At 38.5% G+C, this 26588-nt stretch overlaps 3 protein-coding genes across 3 annotated transcripts; 2 read left to right on the top strand and 1 right to left on the bottom strand.

Annotated features, from left to right (window-relative positions):
- Window positions 1-5362: 5362 nt before the first annotated feature.
- LOC140888122 (uncharacterized) lies at window positions 5363-5887 on the bottom strand. The gene has a single exon (XM_073295805.1). The coding sequence runs from the start codon at window positions 5885-5887 to the stop codon at window positions 5363-5365; it is 525 nt and encodes a 174-aa protein (XP_073151906.1).
- A 9753-nt stretch (window positions 5888-15640) lies between these two features.
- Window positions 15641-18898, top strand: LOC140887288 (fasciclin-like arabinogalactan protein 17). Its single transcript, XM_073294453.1, has 3 exons — window positions 15641-17121; window positions 18490-18628; window positions 18727-18898. Exons 1-2 carry the CDS (start codon window positions 15807-15809, stop codon window positions 18546-18548), a joined length of 1374 nt encoding a protein of 457 aa, XP_073150554.1. The 5' UTR covers window positions 15641-15806; the 3' UTR covers window positions 18549-18628; window positions 18727-18898.
- Window positions 18899-20296: 1398 nt separating this feature from the next.
- LOC140888121 (uncharacterized) lies at window positions 20297-22762 on the top strand. The gene has a single exon (XM_073295804.1). It carries the CDS (start codon window positions 20297-20299, stop codon window positions 22760-22762), a length of 2466 nt encoding a protein of 821 aa, XP_073151905.1.
- The last annotated feature ends 3826 nt before the right edge of the window (window positions 22763-26588 follow it).

The following is a 26588-nucleotide window of genomic DNA, read 5'->3' as shown; positions in this document are numbered from 1 at the left end:
TTGGAAACACTCCTTTGACAACATCTATATTTCCAGAATTATCCAGCAGATCATTAACATCATCCTCAGCTGTTTTTTTCTTTAGATCTGCAAAGTCATCAAAAACAACATTAATTGATTCAAAAATAGTCCTTGTTCTCAAGTTATACATCCTATAGGCTCGGCTATTTGATGAATATCCTAAGAACATACACTTATCACTCTTTGCATCAAATTTAGCAAGATGATCTCTATCATTCAAAACGTGACAAACATATCCAAAAACATGAAAATATTTAAGGTTTGGCCTCTTTCCCATGAGAAGTTCATAGGATGTCACAGTAGTACCATTCCTCAAATAGACTCTATTTGAAATATGACATGCAGTATTCAAAGTTTCAGCCCAAAAACATTTTGAAATATTTTTAGAGCTAAGTATCACTCTTGCCATTTCTTGCAAAGTCCTATTTTTTCTCTCGGCTATCCCATTTTGTTGTGGAGTTTTAGGGGCATAATATTCATGAGAAATACCTTTCTTATCACACAAGCTAGCAAATGAAGAGTTTTCGAACTCCTTACCATGATCAGAACGAATTCTGATTATCTTCAGATTGTATAGATTCGAAATTTTGGTGAGCAATTTCTTGAATGCATCAAATGTGTCTGATTTTTCTCTCAGAAAATTTACCCATGTGTATCTTGAAAAATCATCCACACAAACAAAAGAGTATTTCTTACCACCGAAGCTTTCAACATCCATTGGACCCATCAAGTCCATATGCAAAAGCTAAAGGCAGCGTGTTGTCACAGATGTTGGCAACACCTCGTGTGACACCCTAGTCTGCTTCCCTTTCTGGCATGCTTCACACACAAATGGAATACCAGATTTTAAGTTAGGCATACCTCTTACTGAAACGACCCTAACTCTATAATTATTAAATAAATAAATATGCGGAATTTTTTTTTTTTATATATACTTACTAATTAAAATATGTACATATATTCCCATACATATATGCACAGAATAAAAAGATTTAAAATAAATAAATAAATAACTTAAATAAAAATTGCATTCTTTAAATAAAATAAATATCTGAGTCAAACATTTAATTAAAAATACTGCATAAGAAAAATGATTAAAGTTTGCATGCACTGACAATATTCAATAAAATATTCAAAACTCACAACCACTGAAAAATAATATAAAATGTGTAACGTGCTGACATAATCAAAAACATGCATGTGACTCAGACATCTATCACGGTCACGGGGTCACTGAATGCCCGCTCATACATCCTCGCCTCCGGTGGGTACAACCTCATCCTCAACGTACTCACCTGCACCATACCAGTGTAGTGAGCCTAGAGACCCAACATGCTAACATAACAAGAGTTTAAAATAATTTAAAACAATTAAATACTAATACATAAATATACATGAATGAGCATGCTTGAAGATTTCATAACATAACATAACTTAACTTAAATAACATAATACATAAACATTGTTGAGAAATTTATTTTCTAACATCGCATGGTTGTATCCGTAGTGTAACCTTAAATCATACATTAAATACTGATCAGCGTGAAAACCAACGTACGTGGCGGTGACGAATCACCTCTTAAATTGGCAGTAAACTGCCCTTCAATAGTTCACATATGGGGACGAATCCCCCTTAAATTGTCACACTACTTCAACTTCCAACATAAAATATTTTATTATTGCTCAACCTTAAACATTTAATTATGCATAAAATTATTTCATGAATGCATGTACTTAATTAAAATGTGTGTCCTTCATATATATTTAATTTAAATTTCTTACTAACATATAAATATTAAAATAACTTCAATGCATAAAAATAATTAAATATATCAGGACACATGCAATTTTCTCATGGATGGTCCTGGACTGTTGGCCCTAACACTCAAGCCCAATTACTTAAATCTGGCACATTAACATACTTAAGCCCAATAAAATTGTTCTAAGCCCAATAAAATAATTTAAAGCCCATAAAATATTCTAGGCCCAATAACAACTTAAACTGGCCCAATGGGCCCAAAAGCCCAAAGACTGGCCCAATAACTTTTATGGGCTCAAAAGCCCATAAAATTTATGGACTTACTTAATTAAAATTTTAAAAGCCCAAATAAAATTATTTGGGAGTCCAAACAATTTTATTTCAAATTAATTGGCCCAAAAACCCATTAATTCATAAAATATTTTAAAAATAAAAAGACTCAAGCCCGGCCCACCAAACCCGGACCCGGACCCACTTAACCCGACCACTACCCTACTGACCCGACCCGGACCACAAACCCGACCCGAACCCAACAGAAAACCCTAGAACCCGACCCCTAGCCTCTTCTCGGCTGCGGCCGTGAGCAGCAGCCACTCCGTGGCTGCTGCCGGCCTGCTCCGGCCGCCCCTGGCCGGAGCGCCGCCGCCCAGACGTAGCCCACGTATGGGCGGACCTGACTTGACCCAGCCCCAGCCCCCATGCAGCCGCACGCACCGAGCCGTGGCCCTCTTTCTCGAAACCCTAGACTGCGTCTCCCCCTCGGCTGCAGTAATGGCTTCCCTGGGCTCGTTTGGCTCGAGCCATTCGAGCCACTCGAGTCCAGTCACACCTAGGACACCCTAGGGACCCTAGCCAGCAGATAGAACGCACCCATGGCCTAAAAACGTGAACATGAATCATGAAAACAAGTAACCTTGGGAAAAATCCGAACACTCGAACCATTCTCTGAAAAAAAAAATTGAAAGTTTTGATGCATACACAATCCACACAATATAATATCTGATAGGTACAAAAAAATTGGAAGAAAATCATGCCTTTCACCGATGTTTGAGTTTAGAAGCACGTAGAACGATTCCCGGGACGACGAACGACGAACAACCCTTCGAAACTTACAGAAAAATCGAGCTATGGAGTCACCTTGGCCTTGGTTCGAGGAAGAAGATGAATAGTGGGGGTGGCGGCTGAGAGCGTGAGGGATCGGTGGGTTTGGGGTAGATTAGGTTAGAGTTTTATTTTTAATTAAAATAGGTTTTAGGATAATTAAAAGTTTTAAATATAAAACCTAAAATTTTAAAACTCTAAATAAAAACTAAAATCTGATAATTTAAGTTAATCATATACAAAATCCCGAAATTATAAATTTAGGGAATTTTAAAAATACTAAAAAGTCAATATTTTGGCTTATTTTGAATAAAAATGGACTCCTAAAATTATATAAAATTAAATACTAAAAATTTTGAGGTAATAAAACTCAAAATAATATTTTAGGGCTCTAAAAAGACTCATGAAATTAATTGGCTAGAAAGTTGTCATCTCGCCCGTCCACGGTCCCGTCTACGCGATAAAATAATTAAAATACTAAAAATCATAAAAATCACTAATTATGGGTTAAATGCTTAAAAATAAATTAAATCATGCACAAATAATTCACATAATTATTTAACCCATAAATCTCAAATTTAAATAATTAACTATCCTAATTATGCATGCGGATTTACATATTTAAAATACCGGGTGTTACACTTACAGCATCTAACTTACTCAAGTTCTTTAATGTCTTGAAATTTTCATGACCCAATTTTTGATGCCATAGATCAAACTCATTCACTTTTGTGTGCCTACAAGCCATTTCTTCTCCGAGTTGATAACAGTTGTCGGACGACCTTGTACCTGACATGACACATAGATTTGATTCATCAAAAACTTTACATAACTTTTTATCAAATTGCACATGCAAATTATCATCACAAAGTTGGCTTATGCTTATTAGATTCGCGGTTAATCCTTCAACATGAAGCACATTGTGAAGCTTGGGCAGTCCAGCAACATTCAGAGTTCCCTTTCCAACAATGTTTCCCTTTGAACCTCCTCCATAGGTTACTTTTCCACTTTTCTGTTCGACATAATCAGTGAGAAACTTCTTGGATCCTGTCATGTGACGAGAGCTACCGCTATCAAAGTACCATGCACCTGAAACATTAGTCCTCAAAGCACTATAAATCATATGACATTGAATATCAGCTTTTGGTACCCAAATCTTTCTTACATAAGATCTGTTTCTAGGGATGTTGTGAGGAGGTGTTGGCAACACCGTAGGCAACACCTTCGATGCAGATCTATACCTGTAATCTTCATGCAGCTTAAAATAATATGGTTTGATATGACCAGGTCTATGAAAATAGTGACAGATATACTTACGTTTCCTTCTAGCCATTGAAGGAGCAGCAGGTTGTGGATTTGTTTTTGGAGGAACAATTGGTGAGGCCTTTTTATTTGAGTTTTCTGAACTGTTACTTTCCTTGACAAACACAGGGCCTTTCGATCACCAATCTCAAAAATGCTATTTTCAAATCCCAAACCAGCAGTACCATCTCTTCCCATCATGAGTAGAGAATCAAGCTTGGAGGTGCTTGAATTAAACTTAGCCAATGTAGCCTTTGCCTTTCCGAGTTCTTCCTTCACTTGGCTTAATTCAATGTCTTTCTTACTTAGTATGATTTCCAGTCTTGACACATCAGCCTTTAGATCAGAATTTTTCTTTGAAAGGATAGTATTCACTTTGTTCCTTTCAATCCAATCAGTATGTAATTCTTCAAACATCATCCGAGCTTCTTCTATAGACATTGTCTCTTCCTCTGTATCATTATCACACATATTATCAGTAATGGAGGAATTCAAACAGACTGACCTTTGGGAGGTGTTACGGCCAGATGTGGCAACACCTGCGGCAACATCTAAAGGATTGACTTGAAACTTCTTCTTGCTTTTCAGTAAGACAGATAGGGCAGTATGACTCTCTTCATATTCATGTTCTTCTTCTTCAGACTCTTCATCACTCAAAGACGTGTTCATCCCTTTCCTAAGTGTGTTGGCACACTCATTTGCATAGTGTCCAAAACCTTGACAAGCATGACATTGAACCTTGTCCAGCTTCTTTGAGACAAACTTCTTTTTTTCATCCACCATCATCCGAGGCTTAGAAATATCAGTAGGTTTCTTTGGTGATTGTTCTGGTCCAGTGATCCTCAAGGGTTTGTTGGAGAACATTGGAGTCTTGAATTTTTGATCCGTCTTTCTTGACTCTTTCATCCTCTTCAGATAATCATTGAATTTCTTAGTCATGAGAGAGATCGAATCTTCTCCTAAATCAGATTGATGAACCTCTTGATGAAATTGAACATATTCCTCATATGAAGGCTTTGAAGCTTGAAAAGCTATTGATTTTCCTTTATCCTTCTCTTGATCTGAATTATTCATCTCAAAAACTTGAAGAATGCTAATCAATTCAGTCATCTTCATCTTTGAAGTGTCCTTTACTTCTTCAAGTGCCTATATCTTTCCATTGAATCTTTTAGGCAAAGATCAAAGAACCTTGTTCACCATAGCTTCACTCGCAATAGGTCCTCCGAGAGCATGAGCCTCAGTAGCTATCTCCCTAAGTTTCTTATCATACTCAGCAATAGTCTCATTTTCATCCATCCTGATTCTCTCAAATTTAGCGTTTAACAATCTCAGTCTTGTTCTTTTCACACTATCAGTCCCTTCGCAGTGTTCTTGAAGAGCATCCCATGCATCCTTAGCAATAGTGCAGTCAGATATGATCCCATACATCCTCATGTCCACAGTTGCAAGGATTTCATTGAGTGCCTTAGCATTGTAGCTTGAGCTTAGTGTTTCCTCGGTAGTCCAATTTTCTTCTCTCTTGATGATATAGTCTCCGTCGTCATCTTGCGTTGTTGGAGGAGTCCAACCAGTCAGAATACTTTGCCAAGCACGAACATCCATAGCTTTAATAGTATATCTCATTCTATGCTTCCAAAGTGCGTAATTGGCTCCATCAAGAATTGGAGGTTTGAGAAACGAATTCGAAACAGATGATGAGTCCATCTTATTTCCTGTAATAAAATAAGCAACCAAGATCAGTTCTTAATGTATCAAGAAGATGGCTCTGATGCCACTTGTAAGGAAATAAAAGTTGCACATAAAAGTTTGAGGTGTTGTCACAAGGTGTTGACAACACCTACTATAACACCTTGAGTAATTTGCAGCGGAATATAAGTTAAGCGTGTATAAAATAAATAAGCAATCAAATAAATAGACTCAATTGAATTAAGCAAGAGTATAAATACTCTTGCAGCGCCTCAGGGCAAAACTTCACTAGAAAACTTTCACAGAGTGTTACAAACCCTAACACTAGTGACTATTGTAAAAATCAATTTCTCAAGAAAAGTGAGAAAATAAATAATAAAGTTTCTCCTAGAAAACATTCTATATGAAATAGAATAATAAAAAAAAACAGAATAAGGAGAAAAACTCTTGAAGCCAAAACATGTGAGTAGCACACTTCTTCGATCAACAATCTCCGAATTGTTCTTCACGGCTTCAAGCACTATGTTCAACCGTCAAGCTCCAGCCGTTCTAAGAACGTATTCTTTTGCTTTTGAAAACTCCCGGTCTCTCAATGATCGATGCCTTCCTTGTAGGCGTATGTCATCAATAAATAGAGCAAGAGTCCTTTTTAGAATGTTTTCTTGTAGGCGCAGGACTCTAGATCTTGATCAAGGCAAATCTACACAATAAAGAATTAAATCAATAGATATTAGATAACATAATATTTTGATAAATTTAATTAAATCAAGTTATTCAAGGAATTAAATAACTTCATGTCCAAGAAAGGCAAAAGATAAATAATAAATTTTTTTCAAAATAGGATGATTTTAAGGAATAAAATATTCCTTTCAAATATAATCTATAATAAATACATATTCCATAAACTGAATGACATGTAAAAAGGCCTAAAACCAAGATGTAATTAAAATGTAATCTGTAATATATACATATTCCATAAACTGAATGATAAATCTCTCTAGAACAACTGCCCTCCAAAACAGAGACAAATTGTATTCCCATGTATGTATTCAATTTTAATCTATCTAATTTTGTAATTCGGTTTTCATTTTCTTGTGTTTATCCCTGTATATATAGACAATATTCAGAGTATATAGGTTCTTGAATTCAACATGATGAAATGGCCTTCTTATATATATGCAGACGATCAATGATGTTCTTTTCGGGGTAATAACATTTTGGTTTTTCAAAAAACTTGAACATAAAATATCCATGTGCTGGTAATATATACATATTCCTACTGCAATGCTGCCATATCCAGAAGCGAAATAGTAAAAAAAAACTCATGAACGTGGACACACTACACAATTGCTATATGAGTCCTAAATCTGTAAGACCAATACATTTGTAAATGCTAAACTAGATGGAACTTGAGTATGCCTCCTTACGCCCGGGTCTTGTGTAGTAAAATATAATTTTTCATTTTCACACATTTTATCGAACAGTTAGTGGTTGATTCTTTCAAAACAGTAGAGAAGCCATAAAAGCCGAAGTGAATTTATGGCAAATCAGTAGAACCCGAATAGAGTAGGACGCATGTAAGCTAAAGTAATCAAATGAATGTGTTTGTTACCTTATGCAAGACCCAATTTGATGACTATGTTATGTAGTACTCCACTGGTCTTCGTTGGAAAATCTTTAGCACTTGGAGAAATACTAAAAAGTAATTCTAAGTGTAATCGGACTTCCAATGCCGTTGCCGTAGAAATTTTGGGATGAATGATGAGGAGTGAGTTTGAGATGGAGAATTCGTTGAGTAGAGAACTTGAATGGAGATGCCAAAACTGATATGTAAACCCACGAATCACGATCTACGGATAGTAGACCTGGCCACGGTCCGGGTCCAGTTCGGATCCGCCGGGTCCGGGTTGGCATTTAGCCAACCCTTAACCGAACCGGCTATGGTCGGTTCTGGTCCGGGTCCGGTTAACCGCCGGTTCAGGGTCCGGGCTAACTCATGAAATTTTTTTAAAAAAAATATTGCAGCGCCCCAGCACTGATTTTGCAGCGCTGGGGTGCTACCCCTTCAAATTTAATTCGAAGGGGCAAGACCGCAACTCCGCAAGTGAGCAACTTCAATTTTTTTAAAATTTTTAAACAAATTTTTAATAAGACATATTCTTTAAATAATCTCAATCAAATATTTCATATCTCCATAATAAAAATCTATTACATTTATTAAATAAACAATATATTAGAATTTCAACATCTTATGACTTATATTACAAATCTATTACATTTTATTCTACTTCACTCGCATTTCCTTCCGTCGTAGTTCCGGATGTTCCTTCGGTATCATCTTGGTCTTCTTCATCACTTTGAATATGTTGAGTTCGAGTAGCGACTTTTGACCAATCATTGAGCAAACATTGGGCTTCCAAATTTTCCGGCCTTAAGCTAGAACGTCTATCGTCCAATGTATTTCCTCCAATACTAAATGTTTGCTCCACTGCAACTGTTGAAATCGGACAAGCTAGAATTTCTTTTGCCATTATAGCCAAAATTGGATATATTTGTGTTTTTTGCGACCACCATCTCAAAATGTCGAAGTTTTCCTCATCTGTATCACTAAAATCAAAAGTAGTAGTAAAATAATTCTCAAGTTCCTGACTGAAACTTGAGAATTCTCGTGGACGTTTCGTCTGTTCCCTTAATAAAAGTTGTGCTTTAGTAAGTTTAGAAGTAACATTACTAGTTGCAGTGGATTATGTTTCATGTGAAACAATTTGTCCACCATATTTGATGTTATATTCAATATAAATATCAAGTAAATGAGTTTTAATATTAAACAAAATCAATGAGATAGAAGGAATCGTTTCCGCAATAGGATCCAAAGATTCATAATATAATGTTAACATCTCTCTTAAGCCATCTAATTTAAGTCTAGGATCTAAAACAAAAGCACAAAAAAAAATTTCAGGAATGAGCAAAAAATATTTTTCCCATTTTGCTTTAATGACGAGAATACATTGAGATAAAACACTATCATTAGATTTAACATGTTCATGAAAAATACAAGCAATGTTGCAACAATGTGTTAAAACTAAATGTGAAGTAGGGTAATAAACATCGGATAGTTGGTCACTAGCATCATTAAAAACTTTTAAAATTTCACAAATACTAGTGCATATGTTTCATTGATTTGAAAACAAATAAATATCACGAGCTTGAACAAATTGATGAAAAAATGTACATAATAAATCTTTATATTCAAAAGAGGATAATAACAATTTATATGTTGAATTCCAACGAGTTGGAACATCTCGTGCAAACCGCTTAGGCTTCATACCATTTACTCTACAAAATTTTTCCCATTGCTTCATAACCTGAGGATGCGTCCATAAATAATGAATAGCGTTCCTAATTGGTTGAATATGTATGCCTAAACTTTTTAGCCCATCTTGAACACACAAATTTAAAATATGACATGTGCATCTAATATGAAAAAATTTGCTACCTAGTGATGGTTTACATATTTCAATAAGCTCACTAATACTAGAAGTATTTGCACTAGCATTATCAAAAGACATTGAAAAAACTTTGGTAGTTAGACCATATTCTTTTAAAATAACAAATATAAGTTGCGAAATATTTTGTGCCGTGTGTGATTCGTTGAAACATCTATATGCAAGCAACCTTTTTTGAATGTTCCAATTATTATCAATCTAATGACATGTAATACTCATATATGAACAACTTTGCCAATGATCACTCCAAATATCGGAACACAAAGAAACTTTATTATTCAAACTATAAAATTCCTTAATCAATTCTTTCTTTTGATCAACGACTAACTTTTTCATTGTGCGTTTGAGACTATTTCTTGGAATACGTCTAATAGAATGATTTGCACTTGTAGAAAGCCAATTTTCAAAAGATAATTTATCGCTAAAACTAAAAGAAAGTTGTTCAACCGCACAAAATTTAGTTGTTTCTTCTCTAAATCTAGCTTCGTTATATTTAAATAGTTGAGATTCATTATCCGATTGAGAAGAGAATGCTGAAATTTGAGTTTGACCACGATCAATACCAATTTCCACCGGATGATTTTTCTCGATATGCCGCGTCAAAGTTTCATAACCACCTTCTTGTTTAAATTTGTAACATTTTGAACAATATTTGAATTTGGCTTGCAAATCACCGGAGGGAAGCGTCATCTTGTCAAAATATTTGGTGAAGATATCGGATGTCGGGCGAGGCACCGCTCGAGTTTGTCTTTGAGAGGCCGCCAGATCGTTCATACTTTTTTGACTTGCATGATGATGTGGTGGTGGTGGTTGTTCAACTTGTTGTTTTTGTTGCGTCTCTTGTCGAATTTCTTGAATTTCATCATCGGAATATTCAAGATTAAAGTCATCGACATTGAATTGAGGATACTCGACCTCGGGTGGTATGATGCTCTTTTCCTTTCCTTTTCCTTTGTCACCCCTACGACTTGATCCCGCTCTAGACATTTGTAATTGTATAAATATGAAAATAAATCAACAATTGACAATAAACCAATAATCGAAACTTGATATTTTTGATAATTCAAGAAATTAAAAGGAATTGAGAATAGAGAGAATGAAGAGAGAATTGTGTAAACAAAATAAAAGGAGGTTGGGGGTATTTATAGATAAAATCATAAAAAGTAGGTTTTAAAAAAAATAAATTCCGGTAGACCCGCCGGGTCGGCCGGGTTTCAACGGCCACGAAATCGTGGCCGTTGAGTAATCCAACGGCCACTTGCTAGTGGCCGTTGGATTATCTGGGCGCCCCCATGGGCGCCATGTGTCCAACCCGGCGGGTCAGACCCGTTCAATCCGGCGGGTCCAACCCGCCGGGTTGACGATTTTCCCTTTGGAAAACCGGGACCGGACCGTCTAGTGGCCGGTCCGGTCCCGGTTTTGGGTTGGACCCGTTGACCCGGTTAACCGGCCCGTTGACCACGGGCCGGTTCCGGGCACAACCCGACCCTTGGCCAGGTCTAACGGACAACAGAGTAACGGTTTTGATCCATACCAAACACACGAAGACATACCAAACTTCAGCCATACCAAACGCACGAAGACAGTTTCTATTGAACTCTAATGCTTTATAAGATAGTAAAAGATAGTAAGAGATATGTGATTAACACACCGAAAGTTGCGAAAGTAAGAGTATGAGTAAATATGATTTAAAATGATTCTATTCAAAAATCATAAATAAAAGTATACATTTGGCTTCATTCTTTACATGGATCGATTCGATATATTTTATAAATAAATACCTATGAGATAGCTTACAATAAACCTATTAAACAATATATACATGAAAAATATTAATTTTGTTCGGAACAATTTAATTTGCACCAGTTAATTTTTTCAAAAGTGTTGTTGCCAATAGTCACCGAAATCACAATTATGAATGCGAGAATTGACATTAAATGGACCCAATTTTCTTGATTTTGTTCTGGTACCATTCTGCTACAGGTAAACTAAATTATCATATATACATTCAATTTTCCTGGACTAGATGACTCGTGATTTCTTGGCGTTTTGTTTCATATTGTCCTTTCTAATAATTAATATTCTGATAGGAACATCCTTTTGTTGATCAAAGAAACAAAAAAGAAGAAAAAAAAAACAAGTTGAAAGTTGTCCAAAAAAAATAATATTTCTTCGTAAGTCGATCAGATGAGAGATATGTTTCATAAATTGATATGTAGATCGTCTCAAAAAAATGTACTAAATAAATGGATAAAGGGTTAAAAAGGAGTTGAAGATTGTCCAAAAACTGACTTAATAATTGAAGGTAGTAGTTTGAATAGCGAGGGGTCAGCGTCGGACGGGGAATCCAGGTGGTTCGGAAAATTGATCACAAAATGGTCCCCTTTGGTTTCCTAGCTATCCTCTCCACTGTCATCAAAATTGTCCTCTCTCCACACATCTTCTGTCTCTAACTTGTCCTATCACATGCCAAAAAGGGCCTCCATTCATGCATGCCAAACTACCAATGGAACCAATAAAGATTTGTATTAATCAGAGGCCGAAATTATAGATTTTACCTATAAAAATATATATTCCGGGTGACGACTGAACCCTCGAAAAGACCAGGGGTTCGAATCCTGAAGATAACAAAAAAAACACCGTAACTAGTAAATTTTGAATGACGTTGTCTTGTTGTCAAATTTTAGGAATGTAATGTAATTTGTAGATGCTGCTCAGGTAGAATAAAGTTTTTTTCGGTGCGCACTGAGATAAACTCCCGGACTAACGCAATATCTTGCAAGTTACGTTAGTCAGATGAACCGCACTAGACAAGTTCTGTGCGACAAAATAGTCCAAGAATGTGTTGACAAGAGAAATCGAACTTCTGATCTCTAGCCAAGTGTTCACCTACTTCACTAACTAGAAGACCTCCTCGAGGACAAATAAGATAAAGTCTTTGGTTTTATCCGATGTAATTCGTGCCGCTTGCTTTCGATCTCCGGACTAGCTTTAGTTCAATAGAAGTGTATCCTAATTCCTATCTTTGGCCAGTCTTTGAATTTTTGAGCTGTAGAAGATTTTTGCTCTTTTTATTTAGTCAGGATTGTAGATCATTTAGCTTAGACCTATTTTTTCTTGTCTTTTGTATATCTTGATGATTTTTGTGCTGCTGGACCATTGATTTTGAGTCTTCTGCACTTTCGGGATTGATATGATATCTCATTTTCCCCTTTGGATTTTGTTGTAGTATCAAATGGCTCTCTCGGTAAGTGGGCTTTGTACATTACTCACTCCTTTTTTTTTTAAAAAAATAATAGGAAAAAAAAATTGTAATTTGTAGATTTTAATGATGTTTTCTCAGAAAGTTCGAGCCTAGTTCCTCCATCCAGGACTAGCCCAATCCACGTAAGTCATGTTAGCCCATTAACCTCTGGGCTTCAAGCAGAACAACTTGTGATTAAAGTCCTAACCTGGGCCCATGAAACAATGAAACAAGGGTCCAGATACAAATTGGATGCCCATATTCGCAATCAGACTAGTGTACCATTTTCTCCCTGCCGACAGCTACGATCCGTACATGCGAAAAAATATCTATATAGTTTGACATTTCTAGAATAGAGAATTTAAATAAATGAAGTCCCAACTATCCAAAACCATATAAAATGTGATCCATATGGCGACATGAATTAACCCCTCTTTTCCCCACATTAATCCCCACTTGAGCTTCAATAAATTAAATGATAACCAAATGATTTGTGAATCAAAGCCACGACCATTTGTTACATGATTTGTTATCTAAACATGTAACAAAATTATTTTTGTGTAATGTACTCTAGGTTTTGGGTCAGAGACCTTGAAATTGTGATCATTAGGTTATGAATTTTATTTACTATATAAATATTTTATTGATAAAAAATCTGTCGCAAATATTGCATATAATTGTGATTTATTCGGCTGACAATTGACATGATTTGTAGACTACTGCGTTAAAATTGAAAGTTCTTCTAATTAATACATGTTTCAAAGATAAAGACCATGGATTCTCCGATAAACAAAAAAATGTTTATAAATTTTGATGCGCTTGTTAAAGTACAAGGAATGTTGATAAAAATTTGAAAATGAATAGCTGAAGTTCTTATTTTTCTTGTTTATAATCTGCATTCATCAAACTTTTTAACAAAAAAATATGTATGATTTGGAGCTCTTTTCTCGTGATTTAGAGCAGATCTTGACATAATTTGATTGTGAATCTAAACTTGAAATCTTAATGAGATATATAAATTGAAGGTTTGATTGATTTATCACTCGAATTGTGTCGGTAAATTGATATATAATATCTGAATTTTTTTTAAGAAAAAGAATGAAATACCCAAAAATCGAATCAAGTCGCGGAGCATAGGTAATACATTCGTAAATAATTAAATTTGAGATTATAAAGAATTACATAAAATTTTAGTATTTATTAAATAAGATTATCACCTTTTTAAATATTGTAATAAATAAATGGAGATACGTGACAAATCATCTGCCGTCGGGCGAGGTGTCTTTGTTGAAGTGTGACTGCGCTATAAAAACAAGCGTTATTGGCACGCGCTAGTACAAGCGCGTGTACTTATTCAGTTTCGGACAGTGACAGCTAGCCTCCCCACTTCCCTGCAGACCTTCCAGCGTAGCTTACACGGCTTGCTTAGCCACCCATATCTATTTATTCTAAAATATTATATTTAAATATATTGTTCAAAAAATATATTAAAATTACAGTTTTTTTTTTTTTTGCTTTTATTTAAAATATATCCTCTCGATTAAAATCTAGATTTAATTGGAAAAAATCTCCATATAATATGTTTGATGAGGATTCAATCTCTATCAAAATTTTTTATTTTTTCTCTACTCCCTAATTCATAAAAAGTTTTCTATATTCTCTGGGCGCACAATCATTTTCTACGTGAAAAATATGTATAAAAATAAGTTCTAATTATCTCAGATTTGGTATAAAAATAAGTTCTATTGGTATAAAATTTTTTGTGTTATATTTCATCTCTATATTTGAAAATATAATCATGATTCTATACTCAATTTGAGGTAATTGATGTTATAAATATATAAATCAATACGTAAAGTAAATACTTTGTACTTAGATTTCTTAAATTAGTGCAAGAAAATTATTAATTTTCATGATTTTCAAAATATATTAGTATGTATTGATTAATAATGAACAAGTGTTGTAATATAAATATTTTGTACATATGTACGATAAGTTTTTGATATTAATAAAGTTGTTTTAATGTTATACTCAAAATTTTAATATTTTTTACCATATCTGAAAAATGTTAGTACTCAAATATCATGTATCAATATCATATATTTAAATTTTTGTATTGTTTTTCATCCATGTAAAAAGACCGTGTGACCAGGGAGTTCAAACAAAACTTTCTGACGTAAAGATTAAATTTTAACTCATATTTGAAGTTAATGACTGAATCATAAGTTCTCGTAAAATCTGATAATCAACCCATTTTTCCTTGCACATCGACGAAAAGATGGCAGCTCTCTCTTTTTCTTTTTTCCTTTGAAAAAAGTGTCAAGAAAATAAGTCGATTTTATAAAAGTCATCATTTTTATCGTAATATGATTTTGTAATACAAATGTCAATGAATAGATCATGACATCTTTAGTTTTATTACATCGAATAAGTGCTAAAATGTAATTTTTAATTTGTATGTTTTAAACAACGTGAGAATGGCAAGAGAATTGTCATTTAATCAACCTAATAATTATAATAAATACAAGACAGATGATTCTATTTCATTTTTTTTTAAAAAAAATAAATATGTTTTTTTTTTGAAAAAAAAAAGGGGACCAGGGACTGTCGGTAGGATTAAACCGCAAGGAGGACGGCTTAGTGAGCCGAGCCGTTCACCGACTGCTAACTCCGTGTGGTCCCACGCCCAGCCTGTCTTTTATATTCCCTTTTTACTCCATTCTTGTTCTTATTTTTCTTCGGTGTTTTTACGCAACAAAATTCTAATTTATATTTGAGAAATTTAATATTTATTTTTATATATTATATAAATTCTTATTAAATTTATTTATTTTTTAAACTAATTATTATTAAATTTAGAGAAATTTTACACAGGGAAATACTTATTAATCTCCTCAACTCTGGCCTGATTAATTCTAAAATTGGTAAGTTATTATTTAATAATTATAATTATAATTTATAATATATATTGAGATTTAATGACAGAAATATTAAATACAACACCAAACATCACGTCAACTCTTTCTTCCCAACTTTAATATTACATTACTACAGGCAAAAGCCCATTCCCCAAAGCAAAGCGAAGCGAAGCGAAGCCACATTTCTCTTACAGAAACAGAGAAACCAACAATTCCATTAGTCTTCTTCTACACTGAGATTCCAACCCATAATTCACTCCTCCAACGCCATGGATTCTCAGATCTATGGCGTCCCCAATCTTCTTTTCTTCACCCTTTTCGCTTTCTTGGCTTTCACTGATTCTGCATTGCCTGAAAACTCGTCAGCAAAGGCGCCACAAATCAACTCCAATTCGGTTCTCGTGGCCCTTTTGGATTCTCACTACACCGAGCTCTCGGAGCTCGTGGAGAAAGCGCTCTTGCTTCAGACTCTCGAAGAAGCTGTTTCTAGGCATAATATCACCATTTTCGCTCCCAAGAATCAAGCTCTGGAGCGGGATTTGGACCCCGAGTTCAAGCGCTTCTTGCTGGAGCCTGGAAATCTCAAATCCCTGCAAAATCTTCTTCTCTTCCATATGATTCCAGCTCGCATTGAGTCCAAACATTGGCCGGTGCAGGAGGGGAACAAGAAGTACTCTGTTCTTCATGCCAGCCTTTGCCGTGATGGGAATGGGGAGAAGATTCGATTGGACGGCAAGAATGGAGACAAAATCGTGGGAATGGCCAAGGTTGTCAAATCCGACGATATTGTTCGTCCAGATGGAATCATTCACGGTATCGAGAGGTTGTTGGTTCCCAAATCTGTACAACAAGATTTCAACGCGCGGCGGAGCTTGAGGGCAACTTCCGCCGTTTTACCAGAAGGTGCACCGGAAGTTGACCCGAGGACCAACAGGCTGAAGAAACCGGCGCCGCCTGTACCAGTCGGTTCTTCTCCGGTTCTTCCCATCTTCGACGCTCTGGCTCCCGGTCCATCCCTGGCTCCGGCACCGGCTCCCGGTCCTGGAGGGCCTCACCACCACTTCGACGGCGAGAGTCAGGTCAAAGACTTTATCCAAACCCTTCTGCATTACGGTGGATACAACGAAATGGCGGATATCTTGGTGAATCTCACCTCTCTGGCTACAGAAATGGGGAGATTAGTTTCAGAAGGGTACGTGCTCACAGTACTAGCTCCGAACGATGAAGCCATGGCGAAATTGACCACAGACCAATTAAGCGAACCCGGTGCCCCGGAGCAAATCATGTATTATCACCTGATTCCCGAATACCAGACGGAGGAGAGTATGTACAATGCGGTGAGGAGATTCGGGAAGGTGAAGTACGACACATTGAGACTGCCGCATAAGGTGGCGACGGAGGAGGCCGACGGGTCTGTCAAATTCGGACAAGGAGAAGGATCCGCCTACCTTTTTGACCCCGATATCTACACAGACGGGAGGATCTCTGTTCAGGGAATTGATGGGGTCCTGTTTCCACCACAAGAAAGCAAGCTTCCTCCTAAAGCTGCTTCTGTTGCTAAAGTTGCTTCCATACCAAGAAGAGGTACGATGTTTTTATTTAGTTTCTGTTCTAATTAATTACCCTTTTGTCCGAGTAGTAGCCGGAATCTGTGAATCGATGGGGATTCATCAGGTAGTCTCCGGTGGGGAAGCATTAATCGCCACCACATTTGGTGGCGATTAATGATGAGTCAACGAGGAACACTCTATTAGGCTTTACAGCTGCCATGTTATTTGGCTTTTTGCATCGTTTTGGTGTAATGGTAGCCTGTCCATGCCTATTTTTAACCACTGCTAAAGTTCTTAAAATTCAGACATGTGTTAGGAAATATGGTGGCAAGAAAATCCATTAGTGTCCTAAAGGGTTTAGGGGAACTCTTGGCCACAGAGGCGAGGAGTTCGGTTTCCTTCACCAACACCCTCTCGGTTTAATTTGTACTTGCCTAATTTGGTTTATCTGATTAACGTAGCTTGCAGCTTATTGCGTTAGTTCGGGGTTTACCCAATGCGCACCAAAAGTAGCGGCTGCGGGATCCTATGTCACAAAAAAAAATACATTAGTCTGGCTGTAATAATCACCATATTCACTTCACCAGAATCACTACACTTTTTTATGCTGAAATTTGCTAGTTTTTGGAATGTTCGTTTATAGAAATCAATCGAGGGATGAATATTGATGATGACACGGTGGAAGAAATATTTTAGCATTCACTGTTTAGGTATTTGTTTTTGTCGGTTGGGGACTTCAGGCTTGAGCCCGTGCTGTAGGGAACACCAAAAATAACCATTCTTGATATTTTATTGAAAGAGTTTGGTGCAATATACAATCAATGGACTTCTGTTGAGGCTCTATGGCTCTGTTGTATGGATCAAGTGTTCCTTAATACACATGGGACCTATGCGTGAATCAAGACCCGGTCGCGATCGGGTCGGGTCTCTTCCTGTATTCATATATGCATCTTATACACGTGAGATTGATTCATGCATGAAGGAATGTTTCTTGGATTCTTGGTCTTCTTAACATGATTGTAAAACATTAACATGTTAGGTGTTGTGTAATATCTATGTTACATTGTAAATCATTTGGTGTCTAGCTTAGCTGTGTGGAACAATACAAGTCTTGATTTGAGGGATCAACTTTCAGACCCAGCCTGTTTTTTGATGAGTTGTTCGATTTGGTTTGCTGTGTCTTTCATTGAATTTATGTATAGTTGTTGACAGAGAAATGTATCTTAATTATTTCATTTATGTGTATATAAAATAAAGTAGGCATCAAATTTATTTCTCCCAAATTCGTCGGTGGCAATGAATTTTAAGAATGGCCCACCAATAATTATGATATTTGCATGTTTTTTTTTAATAGCATCTCACTTTTCTTTTTCTTTTTTTTTTTAATTTTATTTTTGTGCAGGAAAATTGTTAGAAATGGCATGTACATTGCTTGGGTCTGGTTTCTCTGGCTGTTATTAAAAAGTTTATACTTGGGAAGTGTGGATGAAAATAATAATAAAATAAAATGATGTAAAACGATACACAATGCTTCAGAATTGGTAAGTGAAATATTCATTTTTTTTTTCTAGTTAAATTAAATTTTTTTTTGCATTGTAATAATATGTTCTATAAATAATCTGTTTATTTAAAATTACAGTTCTTGATTAGAGAATGGCAGTGCTTGCATTCAAGAAAACGCTCGAACCCGCAAGAGTAGAGGTTTTTGTTTTCATTTTTTTTCCCTTTTTTTTCTATTTTATATATATTTTGGTATAAACACTGTAATTAAGGGTCGATTTTTTATTTGTAATTAAGGGTTTTCTTCTTCCTGCCGACAGTGTCTGCAAAATATTTAATTCCTTCGTTTTCTTTTTATAGGTGTTTTATGCTTTTATATTAATTATTCATGATATTAAAACAAAACACCGTCACTAAAAAGACTAATTAAAGGGACAAAGAAAACTAATTCGTTAATTGTTTTTTATATTGTGGTCAAAGAATGCATTTAACTACGGTTTGAACCTAATTTATAATAATTAATGATTGACTTTATTTTTTTGCAACAAATGCTTTATTAATATGTAATTAATTACATTTAGTGAGATTCCAAAGTTTGATTATATGAAAGTTGTTAAATGATTAATTAATAAAGTAATGAAACTAGACATTTTTTTGACTTTATATTGTATTAAACAAGTTATTAATTTTAAATCGCCCGATGAAAAGTTACCCATATGTTTTAGCTTATGAACGAATGCACCTAAACCTAAGGAAGGCTTGAAAAAATACATAGTTAACCGTGAAAAATTTCATAGTTACACACACTACGTCTCTTGTGATTGATATTCGTTGATAAGACAAATCGAGTCAATTCCTATGTATAGTTCTTTTTTATATATAATAATACTTTTTAATAAGAATAAAAAATTCGTGTAACAAAATTAATTTGTGCGACGATCACACAAGAGGTTTTATATTCGTCTATTTATACATATCTGATACCCCCAGGAGGAAATCACCTCAGCTCATAGATGACCCTAAGGTAAAAGAAACATCCCTAATTTATCAGAGAGAGTTCAGGATCTCAGCTCGGGAACTCGGGAGATCGGCCAAGCTCCACCACCTTAATTGCCAGCTCTGGTCGGGAGCTCGGCCTCGGGAGCTCGGGAGCTCGGCCAAGCTCCACCACTATAATTGCCAGCTCGGGTCGGGAGCTCGGTCTCGGGAGCTCAGCTCAGGTGTCTGGGAGCTCAGCTCAGCCCTGATGACAATAAGAAGTTAGTTGGGTGAATTTGTTCGGCAACCTCGATGAACCAACTAGGATGTTAGGATCAGTGTTTGAGATAAGATTTGGGCGAGATCTCAGCCTAGATATTCGGGATCGTGATCCCGTGATTCTCGGGTTCTTAATAAGGGAGGTAAGCGAAAATTACGGAGCTTTCTCCTATAAATATCAGGTTCATTTTCATTATTTGGATCCTAATTCTTGACTCGTATTCACACACTACTCTCTATATTTTCGCTATCCTAGCATCTGACTTGAGCGTCGGAGGGGATACGCCGGAACACCTTTCGGCCTCCCTTTAACACTCTTGTTAGTGGTTTCAGGTCAGCAGAAGCAGTTCATATTTTATTTGGAGGAGTTTCTTCAGCTCATCCAAGGAGATCACTTAATTGAGGTACATCAATTGGCGCCGTCTGTGGGAAAATCGAGCTAAGACGTAGATATGGCAGGAAGAGGAAGAGGAAGGGGAAGAGGAAATGTGGCGGATATGACTGTAGATCAGCTCAGCCAGTTCATCACTCAAACGGTGCAAGCGGCCATGGGTCACAATCCACCACCTCCTCCCGTGGGTCAGCCAAACCCAATGGATGCGGTGTGGGAAGAGATTAGGAGACTAGGTCGGCAAGTAGGAGGTCGGCCTGGGCCTATACAAAGGGAAAGTCCTTTTGCTCGGGCTATTCTAGATGAGGAACTCCCTGCAAATTTTAAGCAGCCTACTTTAGGGAAATATGACGGGAGCTCAGATCCGGAGGAACATTTGGGGAGATTTGAAAATGCAGCCTTGTTGCATAGATATTCAGATGCAATTAAATGTCGGGTCTTCCTCACTACTTTGGTAAGGTCAGCCCAGCAATGGTTCAACCTTTTACAGCCTGGTAGTATTCAGAGTTTCAATGACTTCAGCTCAGCTTTTCTACACCAATATGCGAGTAGCAAGAAATATTTGAAGACTTCTCTCAGTTTGTTCAATATGAAGCAATCTGAGGTGGAATCGTTGCGGGAGTATGTTCAGTGCTTCAATACAGCAGCTCTGGAAGTACCTGCTGCCACTGCTGACACCTTGGTCAACTCTTTCACTCAAGGGTTGAGAGGAGGGGAGTTTTTCAGATCCTTAGTCAAGAAGCCTCATTTGACTTATGATGAGCTCCTTAGTAGAGCTGAGAAGTACGTGAATTTGGAGGATGCACAGAGGCAGAGGAGACAGGAAGGAACGTCTGGGAGTAAGCCCAGTGCCAAGGTGGGAGCAAAGGCAGAGGGGAAGACAGAAGGAGGAAGGAAGAGGGTGGCAGAAGAGATGAACAGTGTCAAAGGACCCTACCCCTATGTACCCCTATCGGTGAGCCTGGAGAAGGCAATGCAAGTATGTGAGGATAGGCGAGCACTTGTGAGGCCCCGCAATGCTGAGAAAGGCCCGCGGTTACCGCCATCTGACAAGTTTTGCGATTTTCATCAGGAGTATGGGCATATCACCAATGATTGTCATAGGCTAGGTGAGGAGGTTCAAAGGATCATGTATGATAACCCTCGAATCAGAGCTGAGCTAACTCGAAGAGCGAATCCTCCTCGCCAAGGCCGAGCTCCCCAATGGAGGAATCAAAGGAATGAAGATAGAGAGAATCAAGGTGATCATCAGGGAAGAGCTCCTCCAAACGGTCAAGGAGATAGGGTGCAGCAGATTGAAAATCATCCCAATCGGGGTGTTATCCATATGATCTCCGGGGGTAGTACGGATGGAGATTCGGGAAGGGCTCGCAAAGCTCACGGGCATAGGTTGGAAAATTTTGAGGTAAGTTCTCAGCTCAGCTGTCCCACTGACCCGAACATCAGTTTCGAAAGGGAAGATTTAAAGGATGTGGTGCTACCTCATAATGATCCCCTACTGGTCACCTTGACCATAGCCAATTATGACGTGGCCCGTATCTTTGTGGATACTGGGAGCTCAGTAAACATTATCTTTAAAGAAACTCTGGATCAAATGAAATTGGAAGGATTTGAATTGGATCCAATCACCACAGAGTTGTATGGGTTCACGGGTCATGCTCTGCAACCATTGGGACAGATAGTGCTCCCCTTGTCCCTTGGGAGTGGAGAGCAGAGAGTAACCAAAATGTCTTGCTTCACCGTGGTGGAGGCACCATCCTCTTTCAATGGAATATTGGGGCGCCCTGCCCTGAGTGATTTTCGAGCCGTGGCATCTACCTATCATCAGAAGTTGAAGTTCCCAAGTGGAAGAGAAGTGGGGGTTGTTCGGGGTGATCAGAAAGCAGCTCGGTTGTGCTATGTGAATGAGGTAAGAATTGATTCAAAGAAGAAGAAGAGGGAAGTAGGAATGGTTTCAATAGGTCGAACATCGAAGGTGCACGGACAGAAGGTGCTTCTGATGTCCGAAGAAGGTCATGAGAAGGTGGAATTAATCCCGGGCGCTCAGATTGTCAAATTAGCTGCTGATCTGAGCCCATCAGTGAAGCAAAACTTGGTTGGTTGCTTAAAGAAGAACAAAGATGTTTTTGCTTGGTTTGTATCGGAGCTCACAGGGGTCAGTGCAGAAATTATGGTTCATCGACTAAATATTTTTGCGGGAGTAAGACCGATAAAACAGAAGAAGAGACACTTTGGTCCAGACAAGGATAAGATCATTAAAAAAGAGGTAGAGGAACTTCTTAAGGCAGGACACATTAGGGAAGTGCAATTCCCTACCTGGTTATCCAATGTGGTCCTTGTCCCTAAGAGTTCAGGCAAGTGGAGAATGTGTGTTGATTTCAGGGACTTAAATAAGGCGTGCCCGAAGGATTGCTATCCACTGCCTCGAATTGACCAATTGATTGATTCAACGGCAGGTCATCAGTACTTATGCTTCATGGATGCATATCAGGGGTATCATCAAATTCCTCTAGTGGAGGAAGATTAGGACAAAGTAAGTTTCACCACCTCTCATGGAACTTTTTGTTACAGAATGATGCCTTTTGGTTTGAAGAATGCAGGGGCCACTTATCAAAGACTCATGGACAGAGTGTTTGCTTCCCAAATTGGCAGAAATGTGGAAGTTTATGTAGATGATATTTTGGTAAAGTCTCAGGATGATGTGGGGTTGCTGACCGACCTTGAGGAGACTTTCTCGACTTTGAGGGCTTATCGGGTGAAGCTTAATCCGGAGAAGTGTGTATTCGGAGTCAGGGGAGGTAAGTTTTTGGGGTATATGGTTACTGAGAGGGGCATAGAGGCCAATCCTGAGAAGGTGCAGGCTATTCGATCCATGTCTGCTCCCCGTAACTTGCAAGAAGTTCAAAGGTTGGCAGGAAGGATTGCAGCCCTGTCTCGATTTATATCAAGATCAGCCCATAGAAGCTTACCTTTCTTCAAGGTGCTTCGCAGATCCAAGAAGTTTGAATGGGATGATGAATGCGGGAAGGCATTCGATGATTTAAAGAGCTACTTAGTTGAACTCCCTGTGTTGGCTAAGGCAATTCCTGGTGAACCATTGTACATCTACTTATCAGCTTTGGAAGGGGCCGTTAGCTCAGTACTTATTAGGCAGGAGAGAACAGCTCAACACCCTATCTATTTCTTCTCACATGCCCTTAAGGGTGTAGAACTTCGGTATTCAGAGGTGGAAAAGTTAGCATTAGCCTTGGTTATGACAGCAAGGAAGCTCAGACCTTACTTTCTATCACATCCTATTATGGTTCTAACCAACAACCATATTGGGAGGATATTAACTCGAGTTGATATTTCGGGAAGGTTGGTAAAGTGGACTACGGAGCTTAGTGAGTATGATATCCAGTATGAACCAAGGACGGCCGTTAAGGCCCAGGCGTTAGCTGATTTCCTTGCCGAAACGAGACATATGGAAGCAGAGGATTTGTGGAAGGTATACGTTGACGGCTCTTCTAATAGTGAAGGATGTGGGGTGGGGGTGTTTTTGATCTCCCCTCGTGGAGATGAGATCAAATTGGCAGTTAGGTTGGATTTTCGAGCTTCTAATAACGAAGCAGAGTATGAGGTTGTGTTGATTGGTCTCCGAGCAGCTAAGCAAGCTGGGGCAGCTCGGGTGCACCTCTACTCTGATTCACAGTTAGTAGCCCAGCAGGTGAATGGAACGTATGAAGTCAAAAATGAAAAGCTGAAGGAATATATGAGGGCGATAGAGGAAGCTAAGGGTTTCTTTGATGAGGTATTGTTTGAACAAATTCCGAGGGAGGGCAATGAAAAAGCAGATTATCTCGCCAGGATGGCTAGCTCACTTCATAACTGGAAGACCAGGGAAGTTGTCGTGCAAGTGGAATTGACACCCTCTACTGAGCTCGCACCATTAGCTCAGGAAGAGAGTGACTGGAGAAGGGAGCTCTTGGATTACATGGAGAAGGGTGAGTTACCAAAGGATCCGAAGAAGACATATCGGTTGAAACAAAAGAGTCTCCGCTTTGTGATGATGGAGGGAGTTCTTTATAAGAGGTCATTTGCCGGACCTTTTCTCAAGTGTTTAGGCCCCAAGGAAGCTCATTATGTCCTAAAGGAGATACACGAGGGGTGTTGTGGTAATCATTTAGGGTCTTATTCTCTAGCCCGTAAGGTTCTCCTGGCGGGATATTTTTGGCCCACTATTCTGAAAGATGCCATAACTTTGGTGACTTCTTGTGATAGTTGTCAAAGACATAGTAGACTTCAACACCAACCAGCAGCGTTAATGAAAGGGATAGTAGCAGCATGTCCTTTCGATCAATGGGGAATTGATATTGTGGGTCCTTTCCCTCCAGCCCCAGCTCAAAAGAAATTCTTGCTGGTTGCTATTGATTACTTCTCTAAATGGGTTGAGGCAGAGGCTTTAGCTCGAATCACTGAAGGGGACGTCTTGAAATTTCTGTGGAAGAATATTGTGTGCAGATTTGGAGTACCACGTAAGCTCATATCTGATAATGGGAGGCAGTTTCAAGGGGCTCGAGTACAAGCTTGGTGTAAAGAAATGAAAATTCAGCAACACTTCACATCTGTCCATTATCCTCAGAGTAATGGTCAGGTGGAGGTGACTAATAGGTCTTTGGTGCAAAGCTTGAAGACGCGTTTGGGCCAAGCCCAGGGAAATTGGGTGGAAGAGCTCCCTAGTGTGTTATGGTCATATCGTACCACGCCAAGAATTGGGACTGGAGAGACTCCATTTAGTATGGTGTACGGAAACGAGGCCGTCCTTCCAGCAGAAATTGGAGAGGAGTCGGCTCGGATCATTTTCTATGATGAGGAAAATGGAAAGAGGAGGATGGAAGACTTAGACTTTTTGGGTGAAAAGAGAGAAGCTGCTGCTATCAGGATGGAGGCATACAAGAACAGGATAGCTCGGTCCTATAATCGTCGGGTGCGCAGGAAGGGTTTTCAGGTAGGAGATTTGGTGCTGAGAAAAGTTCAGGAGGTGGCTGTAGGGAAGCTCGACCCTAAATGGGAAGGACCATACAAGGTGGTGATGAGACTCAGTTCGAATGCTTACTACTTGGAGGATTCAAAAGGAAAGATGTTGAAGAGACCTTGGAGCGCTTACAATTTACGCAAATATTATTCTTAAATGTTGCAAGTTCAATTTTCCTTTAAGTTATAATTTATGCAAGCTACCTTCTACGTTTATCTATAAGCAGTTATTTTTTTCAGAAATATTGATGTAAATGTGCTTCAGCTCATCACCTTAGTCACGCCTCTTAGGCCCCTGACTTGGGTTCAGCTCATCACCTTAGTCACGCTCCTTGAGCCCCTGACTTTGGTTCAGCTCATCACCTTAGTCACGCCTCTTAGGCCCCTGACTTGGGTTCAGCTCATCACCTTAGTCACGCTCCTTGAGCCCCTGACTTTGGTTCAGCTCATCACCTTAGTCACGCCTCTTAGGCCCCTGACTTGAGTTCAGCTCATCACCTTAATCACGCTCCTTGAGCCCCTGACTTTGGTTCAGCTCATCACCTTAGTCACGCCTCTTAGGCCCCTGACTTGGGTTCAGCTCATCACCTTAGTCACGCCTCTTAGGCCCCTGACTTGGGTTCGGCTCATCACCTTAGTCACGCCTCTTAGGCCCCTGACTTGGGTTCAGCTCATCACCTTAGTCACGCCTCTTAGGCCCCTGGCTTTGGTTCAGCTCATCACCTTAGTCACGCCTCTTAGGCCCCTGACTTGGGTTCAGCTCATCACCTTAGTCACGCTCCTTGAGCCCCTGACTTTGGTTCAGCTCATCACCTTAGTCACGCCTCTTAGGCCCCTGACTTGGGTTCGGCTCATCACCTTAGTCACACCTCTTAGGCCCCTGTTTTTGGTTCAGCTCATCACCTTAGTCACGCCTCTTAGGCCCCTGACTTGGGTTCAGCTCATCACCTTAGTCACGCTCCTTGAGCCCCTGACTTTGGTTCAGCTCATCACCTTAGTTACGCCTCTTAGGCCCCTGACTTGGGTTCGGCTCATCATCTTAGTCACACCTCTTAGGCCCCTGACTTGGGTTCCGCTCATCACCTAAGTCGCGCCTCTTAGGCCCCTGACTTGGGTTCAACTCATCACCTTAGTCACGCCTCTTAGGCCCCTGACTTTGGTTCAGCCCTCTACCTTAGTCTAGTCACCTCGACCCTGATTTTCGGGCTCAGTTCAGTTACGGTACTTTGATTTCAGCCCTTAGCTCATTTTAGATACTCAAGTACAAATGGTGTTAGCAAGTTAATTAAACACGCGCTTGATAATTATGAAGGGTCACTTCATAGTGGTCTCATGTAGAT

This window comes from Henckelia pumila, chromosome 3 (assembly GCF_033568475.1).
Source record: "Henckelia pumila isolate YLH828 chromosome 3, ASM3356847v2, whole genome shotgun sequence".
In the NCBI taxonomy this organism is placed as follows: domain Eukaryota; kingdom Viridiplantae; phylum Streptophyta; class Magnoliopsida; order Lamiales; family Gesneriaceae; genus Henckelia; species Henckelia pumila.
Note: the sequence above shows the minus strand (reverse complement) of the source record. Positions and strands in the feature narration are given on the sequence as shown.